The 10,894-nt window shown below is 32.3% G+C and overlaps 3 protein-coding genes across 3 annotated transcripts; 2 read left to right on the forward strand and 1 right to left on the reverse strand.

The window, feature by feature from the left end:
• Nucleotides 1-685: 685 nt before the first annotated feature.
• LOC25486977 (protein EPIDERMAL PATTERNING FACTOR 2) lies at nucleotides 686-1,619 on the reverse strand. The gene is made up of 3 exons (XM_013608810.3): nucleotides 1,416-1,619; nucleotides 1,144-1,193; nucleotides 686-1,039 (listed from the first exon to the last, which is right to left on the reverse strand). Exons 1-3 carry the CDS (start codon nucleotides 1,513-1,515, stop codon nucleotides 839-841), a joined length of 351 nt encoding a protein of 116 aa, XP_013464264.1. The 5' UTR covers nucleotides 1,516-1,619; the 3' UTR covers nucleotides 686-838.
• A 3,508-nt stretch (nucleotides 1,620-5,127) lies between these two features.
• On the forward strand, nucleotides 5,128-5,617 carry LOC120578386 (uncharacterized). The gene is made up of 2 exons (XM_039831073.1): nucleotides 5,128-5,358; nucleotides 5,498-5,617. Exons 1-2 carry the CDS (start codon nucleotides 5,128-5,130, stop codon nucleotides 5,588-5,590), a joined length of 324 nt encoding a protein of 107 aa, XP_039687007.1. The 3' UTR covers nucleotides 5,591-5,617.
• Nucleotides 5,618-8,845: 3,228 nt separating this feature from the next.
• On the forward strand, nucleotides 8,846-9,400 carry LOC25486979 (uncharacterized). Its single transcript, XM_013608812.1, has one exon. The coding sequence runs from the start codon at nucleotides 8,846-8,848 to the stop codon at nucleotides 9,398-9,400; it is 555 nt and encodes a 184-aa protein (XP_013464266.1).
• The last annotated feature ends 1,494 nt before the right edge of the window (nucleotides 9,401-10,894 follow it).

The following is a 10,894-nucleotide window of genomic DNA, read 5'->3' on the forward strand; positions in this document are numbered from 1 at the left end:
CTTAACTATAGCTTTTCTCCATAATCCAAATAATACACTCATTCTCATTTTAAATTTGTGTGATAAAATAAGTTTAATTAAGGACAGTCTTGGTCCCTTTGTTCAGATTTTTGAACTGTAATTTAATATAAGCTTAATTTTCTGTCTCCCTATTTTAACCTACTCACATAAATGGTCCCTCCATTTTAAAATCACACATTTTTCATCCTTTTTTTCACTTCAGTTTTTAAACTTAAAAATGGTGATATATCATATTTTAATTGAAGTTTTAGAGTTTTATTTTTGTAACTTTGTGGTTATTAAGTATTCCACATCATCAGATTGCATGACATACAATTTAAAATATGTCACCTCACCATTTATGAGTCAAAAAAATTATGAGACTCATCACAACACACACTCGCAACTAACACCTTGAGTGTGACTCGAGTGACTTGATGAATCTAGAAAAAGACTTGAACACTATCTTAAAATTTGAATCGAGTTTGTGACAAGTGTTCATCATTTATAACCACATTTTAGGCCATATTTTTATCTAGTGATACACTCAAGAATGTTTAAGACAATAACCTTGCATGGGTAGTTTTTACTTTTCATGTAAATAACTCTCATATGATGTTCATTTTTCAGTTATTTAAAGACAGTCAAGTCAAGACACACAAGCAAGCAACAAAAGATGGAGTCATGATAAAAAAGTTTCCCTTTGTTTAAACAACAATGCCTAACAAATCTAAGTAGCTCCAAATGGTAAAAATACCCAAACTTCATCATCACCTTCAGAATAACAACAATGCTCCTAAACTTCTAACAAAAATTAATAACTATGATCATCGATCGATCAATTCGAGGGAACATGGTAGTATTTTCCTTTACAAATACATCTGTAAACCATAGGACAAGACTCTGCCATAGAACATTTGTTGTAACCTACCATGACTCTCTTGCAGGGTGAACATGGTCCACATGCATGGGAACAATCTGGTATGGTGGAACCGGTTGGATAGAGTTCCATTACATTGCTACCTTCTCTTGCTCCTTCCTACAAAATCACAAATATGTGAATCACAATTGATCATTCACTTCTTGACACAAGTGAAGTGAGTAACTATACATTATACAATGTTGAAACTAAATGTGTCAAACCTTTTTGTCTATAATTGTTGTTCTCTCTTCTTGTAAGTGCATTACCTTATCTGGAACATGAGAATAAAAACGAATGTGAAATACTCAAGGCAATAACATAGATACTTACATCATTACATGATACTAGAACACTTATGCATGAGGTAACTACGAGAAAAACAATATCAAATTCATGTGTTACTTTCAAAATTACGTAAAGGGTCATGTTAACTGGTTCCCCGGGGGCAACGGTTAAGGAAGCCAAAATATAAAATGTAAAACATGTCACGTACCATGATTTGGGATCACTCTAAGGCACCAACCAATAGAAAATACCGTGAAGAAAATAACAACTAGGAAAGATTTGTGGGCTCTAAGAGAGTAAGTGCTCATATTTGTAGGAACTACAAACTCAAGTGTAGCATAAAATCAATTTTCATTAGTAGAGAAAAAATGTAAGCTAGCTAGCAAATGTAGGGGGTACTATACTATACCATACAAAGAGGGGCCTATTAATATATGCACGAATATGCAAAGGGATATTAAATGTGCAACAAGATTCATATCTGCCATATCTCACATGATCCACGACCTTCTATTAAATACTTCACAAGTTTTGGTTTATCCGAGAAATAAATATAAAACAAAAAATTATCAGTATGGTCAGAAACTATAAATATAAATAAAGAGAACATTTAATTTGAATAATAATTCCAAACCGTTTGGATACAAATTGGAATGTGGGGTTTGATTTATCAAAGGAAAGGGAAATATTATTGTTTGAATGATGGAATTAATTTCAACATGCTGGACAAGTGAAAATGACTGACAAACCTTCTTTAACAGCGGTTGCTATCTTAATATTTAATTTGTCATAAATTCAACAAATTTCAAAATTTTGTAGAGTATTGGAGGAAATATGTTGCATGTGTCAGAGGACCATATCTAGAGCAAATCGAGTGATATTAAGGCCAACTGAAAGCTAGCAGTATCCACAGCTACATTGGTAAGCACTTTGGCTTAATTCAAATGTTAAATAGGTCAAAATTTAAGGGATTAATTTAGGTATTAGTTTTTGTTAATGACTGAAATGGACCAGAAAGAGGGAGCAAATTGGTATATATATATATATATATATATTTATAATGAGCAAATTAGTCGTTAGTCTTGTATTGATGACAAAATGATACGAATAAAAAAATTGAATAAGATTGATTACAATAAGGTTTTAAGCCCATATCTCTAATTGGTTGTATGTATAAATTTTTGGCGAATGTGTTGGCCAACAGACCGAGAAATCTAAGGTTAGATTTTTCTTTTCTTCTGTGGATGGTATTGCCATTGATAATAAGGTGTTGATGATGCCAAGAAATAAAAAAAAGAGTTCATTTTGTTCAAAGTTGACTTCAAAAAGGCCTATGACTCTAGAATTGGAGTATCTGGAAGTGGTTATGGTTAAGATAGATTTCTTGTGTATATGGTGTAAGTAGATCATGTAATGTGTGAAATCAGTGACAATTCCATTTTAGTTAATGCAGTCCCACCGACGAGTTTAAGATGGATAGAGGGTTACACCAAGACGATCTCCTTTCACCGTTTTTTTTTTCTTCTTATTGCAGCTGAAGGTTTGAATGTGATGTTAAATTCCTACGTGAATGTGGGTCTTTTTATTGGTTATGTCATTGGTGAAGATTCCAATTTTTGATTTTATCATCTTCAATTTGCTGATGATATGTTGCTTTTAGGGGAGAAAAGTTAGGAAATATCCGAGCTTTAAAGGAAAATTTAATTCTTTTTGAGCTCGTACTTGGTTCAAAAGTGAATTTTCATAAGCGCTTTCTGATAGGTGTTAATGTTGAGGAATCATGACCAGCGTGGAAGCCACTGTTGTTTTAAAATATAAAATTGAGTGGATATCATTTGTTTATTTGGGCTTACTATTGGTGGCAACCCTCACCCCTTGTCTTTTTGCCATCGTTTGTTTGACAACATTCGAAAAAGAATATATTGGTGGAAAAGTAAAAACCTATCTACGGGCGATCGACTTGCTCTTATGAAACATGTCTTGTCGTCATTACCAATTTACTTTCTTTACTTGAATCCCATTTAAAACTATTTTTATGTGGGCGGGGGGTTAGTAAGGTTGCTCGCAAAATTCACCAGATAAAATGGGATAAAGTTTGTTCTATCCTGGAGTTTGAAGGTTTTAAGGGGGTGGTTCAAAGGTGGAGAGTGGGTAATGGCAAGAATTCTTCTTTTTCGAATGATCCCTTGTTGAAAGGTGGTCCTTTACGATACAAGTTCAACCACTTTTTTTATCTTCATGTTGATAGTAATATAACAGTGGCTGAGATGAGGAAGTTAGGTTGGGGGTTGATGGAAATAAGTGGAAGTGGATGAGGAGACTATTTACTTGGGAGGAGGAGCATGTGTTGGAGGGTTACTCTTTGTTAATAATATTGTTTTTTCAGGGTAATATTGTAGATACAAGCACTAGGATATACAACCCAGCTGAAGGCTATTTGTTGAAATTTGGCTTCAAATTTGTGGTTTGGAAAAACAGAGAAATCGTGACACGATTTTGTAATGCCGTGAGCTGGTTTGCAGGGTGTCAAATCGTGGCACAATTTTGTGAAATCGTGACACGATTTTCAAACTTGCTGGTTAAGTTTTCAGGATAAGGTTGGTCGTACCTTGGGTCGTACGCATCAATCGTGGCACGATTTGGAAAACGTGGCACGATTTTATCAACTGAAGACTGCTATATAAGTGTTCTTGTGTAGATTTTGAAGAAGAGCTTGAAGAGAGAGAAACTTGGATTACAAAGGAGGTAACTTTAGGGTTGAGTGTCTTTATAGTGAGGATCTCTTGGGTTGGGAAACATTGTAAACATCTTGGGTAGTGAGATTTCACCATTGGAAGGATCAAAAGCTTCCTTTTGTGTCTTCTCTTTAGGGGTCATTATTGAGAGAGTGGGAAACACAAATGGGTAGAAATTAGATCTTGTTCTTGTGTAAGCTTGCAAGCTATTTTCTTGTAACTCTTTGTAACACTTTCATCATAGTGGATTGGAGAGCTGCTCTCTCCCCCAAATTAGGTCATATTGGACCGAACTGGGTCAACAATCTTTTGGTGTGTTTGTTTCTTCTTTCATTGCTTATCTTTGTTCTTTGTATATGCTTGTGGTGTTGCTCTACACTAGACTAGGTCTGTTTTTTTGTTATTGTTGCTTGGAGACACTTTACACATTGATTATTACTTCCTTTGCTCCACACATCTTTGTTTTTCATTGGTGTGATTATCAACCGGAACTCACAACACTATTCAGTTAAAGGAGTCTATCAGCTGTTAACACACGATGACCAACAATCTAAGGAGCCCATTACAAATAGAATTTGGGAAAAGTTTTGCTTTTCATGTTGCGACTGTTGAACAAAAGTATTTCGATAAGGAATAATTCTTATTCTTGTTGCCGTTTTTATTACATGTCTTAAGCCCCTGTTTGGATCTGCGTTTGAGAAGCACAAACGCACGATTAGCACATCAAACGTGATTTTATGGTATGAATAGGATGTTTGGCATCCAATTGAAAACGTGCTTTTTTCCCTTTAAACTTGATTCTAGATGAAGCTGCTTTATGTAGCAGTTTTGCGTCTGCTTAAATTGATTTTGCATAAAGTATATATTTGTTTCCAGCTTTACCCTTAATTGTTGGGTGGTTATAGGTAGACCACTTTATGTGGCAATCCCACCTTATACACCTCTTGTGGCACAATTTAACTTAAAATAATAAAAAATGAATTCTCTCTCTTGACTGCCTTTCCCCTTCTCTTTCTTCTCCCTCTCTCTTTACCACCACCACAGACCACAACTGACAAAAAACCGACGCCGGCGCCGGAACTAATAAAACTCATATCCTGCCGTCACCTCCGCCGACCGTGGTTCCTCCTTCCTTCACCGGCCGTGGCACCTCTTCTCCACACAAAAAAAAGGACATAAAAAATTATGCAAATTTCTCCTTTCGATTGCCAAGAAGTAGATGCTTCATCTCTTGGATGGGCTATGTCAGCAGTTTCATCTAGAGCATTCAAGTTACATGGTAACAAGCAATCGAATGGGGTAAACTTTGACATTCCCATGATGCTCCCTCTAATTGACATGTGTAATCATAGTTTCAATCCAAATGTTAGAATTGTTCAGGAACAAGAAACTGGTAGCACAAAGATGTGGGTGAAGGCATGTTATTTCATACTCTTTCCTTCATGACTCCTATCCCAGACACATACACTCACACGTCAAATTCTGAGGAATTTTCTTTTCAGAAACAACTATACTTTTGATTTTTCTTTGCTGAGGAATTCAATCTTTGCCATAGGTTGTGGCTGAGAAAGCAATCAAGGAAGACGACCCTTTATTACTTTGCTATGGATGTTTAAGCAATGATCTTTTCCTTCTTGATTATGGATAGGAGAAAACAAAGATACCCTTGGAAAACGAGCAGTATCACCAGAGATGGAAGTGCGGCGGATGATTTGAGATGAAAGGGGAAGTTTGAGAGAGGGGATGGTCTCTGAATGAATCAGAAAAACAAAATAAAAAAATGGGTAAATTTACAAAAATGTCCCTGCCACATGGGATGGTACAAGAGTGGTACAAAAAAGAGATGTCTACCAATATTTACTCTAATTGTTCTACTGTATTTTCAATGGTTGCTTGCTACAATTTCCCTTATCGGCTTCTTATTGTATTGGTGCAGAAAAAAGATGTTCCAAAATTAGTCCCATTGTGTTGCCAATATTTTATTTAATATATTACTAGCATTAAAAAAAATCAAAGATTATCAAACAAATATATATATACACTACCAAAAAAAAACAAATATATATATATATAGATATAGAGAGAGAAAAAATTTAAAACTCTATATATATTCACACAAAAAAAAAGACTGATTAGAACGATGATGGTGGTTTTTCATTTCATTATCATGCTTATATTTTACGGTGCTTATAGTTTACTGTATTTAAAAACAACTCTTGTAAATTAATATTTTAAAGTGAATTTAAATACAACAAAAAGGATAAGTTCCTTAAAAAAAAAAAAAGGATAAGTTGGTCATTATACATTTAAAATTAATTTTGATTCAAACTATTCAAACAACATCAACTCATAAGAATCACTTCTATGTGAGAGTATCCAAATATAAATCAATTCACATCCAACTCACTTTTAAGCAAAATCAATTCTCTCAAACTCAATTGTATTAAAATTAATTCTCTCCACCGCCCACCCAAACACACACTTTGTTGTCTTATGATGGATATGGAAATGAGGAACCGATCAATCATATTTTTCTGAAAATTGGTTGGTAACTGAAGGTTCTTTGGTCTACCCTTTTTTTTTTTTTTTTTGCAAAAATAAACAATATTCATTCATTCAAATTGATAGAGTACATCGATACAATACAAATCCAAATTCGATAAAAACAAAAAGGATAAATTTGTGAACAAACTCACAACATCCATGGTAATAACATAAAATGACAAAGTACCGATGCCTACAAATATGACTAATATGACTATATTCATGTCTCCGGATCTGCAACGTTGACGACGCGAAAGTTATTGTCATTGATCGGATCTGCTCTTGCTCAAAACTAATCTTTCAACCTGAATCAAATAAACACCGCACTAAGACGGGAAATAAAAAACACACCGCACAAAGAAGGGAAATCAAAAGAAACAGAGTCGTTCAGAGACGAAGAAATCACAAAAACAAACGAAAGAAAACAGAAAATATGTAAAATCACATATTCAATTAAATTATGATAGAAGGAAAAACAATTCGGATGAGTGATTTTTGGGTCAAAATTGACCCTAAATCACCCATCTGAAAGAAGAAGAAGAAGAACGAGTGTGACAGTTAGGGTTTGAGAGAGAGGAAGAATGGAGAAATTTAGAGTGACGTGATGGTGTAGTATTCTACCCTTTTATTTTTAATTTTTTTTTTATATATTCACTCTTGGTGGATATATTTGTCTGCTTGTATTGGGTTCTCCACCTTTGGTGTGTTTACCAATTTTTGGCTTTGATGGTGTGGACTTTTATGTTTGTGTGACATTGTTTTAAGTTCTTGATAGACATATCTTCGGTGTGTTTGGACGGAGAGTTTAAGAGAGAGTTTATTTTTCATTTCACTACTAAAAAAATAAAAATTAGTGAGGGAAATTTTGTGAGGGAAAACGTGAAATCCCTCTCTAATTCCGTCACTAAATTTTGTGACCATGAAATTTGTGAGGAATTTCATTTTTTCCATCACTAATTTCCCTTGCTAATTTTACTTTTTCTAGTAATGTTTTTAAATTATGAACACTATGAAATATTTTTTAAAAAGTTAATATAATAACATGATAAACGATCATGTAATATTTCAATCACATGTAATTTATTTTAGAAAAACATGTTATATAGTCAATAATTTAAAAAAGAAAAGTAAACTCCATTCTCCTCCTATTGTTAAAAAAAAAAAAACTCCATTCTCCTTCTAAACCCTCAAACACACCCTTGTGCTAAAAAGCGTTGTTTGATGAGCTGCGTAGTGTTTGATGAGCCTATGCTTTTTTGGACTTTGCTTAATATATTTTTGGCTTCTTAAAAAGTTTTGAAAAAAAGATTTATTGAAGAAATGTGGAAAATGCAATTTGACCAGAAGTCAAAGATTATGATTATAAAAAAACACAAGTCAAATAAAAACTAAAACCCGTTCATTATTCTTTTTGTTTAGGTGAAATAAGTATTCTTCTTTTAACTATTCAAAAAAAGTATTCTTCTTTTAATGGTTGTCTGTGTTATTTTTTTAATACTTGAATTATATAATACTTTTATTAAATTTTATCTATTTTTTTGAGAGGTTGACTTTTTTCTATTGTAAATAACATTCTCTACAAACTTAATTACCAATTTTTTGAGATAATAATATTAGCAATCAATATCTAGATCAGCCAAGTGGTATATATTTGTGTCCCTTAACTATTTTATTCAACATTCAATATTTTACTTTTTTGACGCATGATCTCGTGTTTGATCTTTGTCTAATGCATATGAAAAAATATTTGTCAGAAGATGTCAACTCTTTAAATGATTTTCATATACCTTAAGAAGAATATTAATTTTTGCATTTGCTAACAGATGATACCTTTAGTTTAAAAAAAATCAATGTAACAAAATCAAGTCATTTGCACTCAAAAGATTAATGAATTTTAGTCAAAGACAAACCGTTCGTAGAACACAACTTTGAATATTGGTTTAAACAATTCTCAACCAAAGGTAAGTAAAAAAATCCTTTATTGAAAAATCTACAAAAATAAAAGGACATTTATATCTCTTATTGTCTCAATAATTTTTTTAATGATATTCCTTTATTAAAATATATATTCTATAAATAAGAAAATGTAAATATTTTATTTAAAAATTAAAATTTTGAATAATTAATATTTTTAATAACTATTTGGTAATAAAAAAGAAATTAATATTTTTTGTATTACATTCAAACAAACAGGTCCCTTTGAAATATTATTAACAACATTGTCTAAAAAATATTGTATTTAAAATCCCTTATTGACCAACAAAAGTTGATATGCACCAAAAATAAGAGTATATAGGACCCCCACCATGTATGCAATATTTGCATCAACCACTTTGAATTTTACAATTATACAATAACTATGGCATTTTTTCTAGACAAGCAAAGAGAAATGCTGCTGCTTCTTCTTCTTCTTCTTATGCTTCTCATTTTATCTCCACCATTGATTCAAGCAGATCTGAATTTAATAAAAACCTTATGCCGTAATTCGGACACCCCTGCAACATGTATGAAATGTGTCACGTCTTCAGAAAATGCTTTGGTACTGAACAGTGTTGGCATAGCCACAAGCCTTGTCGATTGCACCGATGATCAAGCAAAGATCTTAGGAGCAAGCATGGAAGAGTTGGCTACAAATTCATCTAATGACACTAGAAAACCAATTTATCAAACATGCGCGAATGATTATCGGCGTAATATTCCTCCTTTCTTAGTTTCAGCAAAATTTTCTTTGCGGGAACATAACTATGAAGCTGCTGAATATTATGTTCTTAAAGCTCGAAGGCTTGATCTTTATTGTCATCGTGATATTGAGAGCTACAAAGATGAAGTTCAAGATGAAGTTTATTTTAACATGACTAGGTTTGAGGAGTTTGCTGATTCTGCTTGTAGAATTATTGAAAAGATTTATGCATGAGTTTATTGTCTATCTATAATAAATTGTTATTTCTTTAAGTATGGTAAAAATATAACTGTCCTTAATTTTATTTTATGAGGTCAATGGTGGACATAGAATTAGCTTTTTATTATGAGAAAATGATATTTATTACAACAGTTTTTGTACAACTTTCTATCTCATACTCACATTATCTTCTTATTCTCTTTCTTTCTTTTTATTTCTCTGTTGTTATTGAACAATGAGAAGAGATAATAACAAGGTTGTCTTAAAAGTTGTACTAAAAGAGTTGTTCAAATAACACTACTATTTTATTATACATTTCTTGTGAGGTCATTTGACGCTCAAAAAAGTCAACATTCACGCGGTTGACCTTGTCATGTTATTGTTTGACTCGATTAAAAAAGTTACTCCCTCCGTCTCTATATCTAAACACTCATCTGATTTTATTTTTGTCCTTTAATGTAAACCTCTTTTCAAATTACTAGATGCATTTATTAATATTTTTCCTAAACATACCCCTAATTAATATTAACTTGTCTTGAAATATGAATAGTCAAATTTAATATACATACAAACAAATGACAATTTGGTAATATTAACGCACAAAACAAACACATTAATTACACTGACAACTTTTCTTAAGAAATGTGAAAAAAGCAAAAAAGACTTATATACAGGGAGGGAGGGAGTAAAATGTTTAACCCCAAAAAATTATGACATGATTGTTTACTTCTTTACACCCAAAATCTAGAACCGACATCTTTTATCTTAATGCAACCATTCTTTCCTTTTCCCTGTTAGATGTATCGTTAAAGGAGAAATATTATTTGGATAATTAGTTTGTTTGGTGGTGGTCGGGGTTTATACCACAAACCTTATATATATATTATTCACGAGAACATACAATTACTTAGTTATTCCATAATATATTTCCATAAAATATTAGATGTATTTTAAATGAGAAATATTATTTGAACAATTACTTAATTATTTAATACAGTTGTCAAATATGTTATCAAATTTTTGTTGTTTAAATAACATTTCCTCTATAAGAGTTGTTCTAGGCGAAACACCACAATTCGATCTTGAACTAATCTCTAGTTAGTTTGGTATCAGGCCAACAAATTTGAGTTTGTTAATGAAAACACCGATTTGAGTTTGATAATGAAAGCACCAATTTGATTTTATTCCTTTACTATTTTGCTCAACAATAAAACCAATATAAAAGGACTCTATTTCAACGTTGTAGGATAATTGCAGCAAATTGATTTATTAAGATCTAATTCGTTGCTGAACACTTGTGTAATGTTTCAAACACATACCAATTGGATCGATTTGTGCTCGGTGCTGAAACCTAGTGCAAGGATGCTCATGAAATAACGCTCATCAATTCATTAAGTTATTTATGAACAAAAAGAGAGAAAACTAAGTAGAAATCAAATGAGGGGTAGCAATCACAAAACTATCGGATAGACTACATGACTAAACTAAGCCGGACACTACTCATAGTAA

Source organism: Medicago truncatula, chromosome 2, assembly GCF_003473485.1.
Source record: "Medicago truncatula cultivar Jemalong A17 chromosome 2, MtrunA17r5.0-ANR, whole genome shotgun sequence".
NCBI lineage: Eukaryota > Viridiplantae > Streptophyta > Magnoliopsida > Fabales > Fabaceae > Medicago > Medicago truncatula.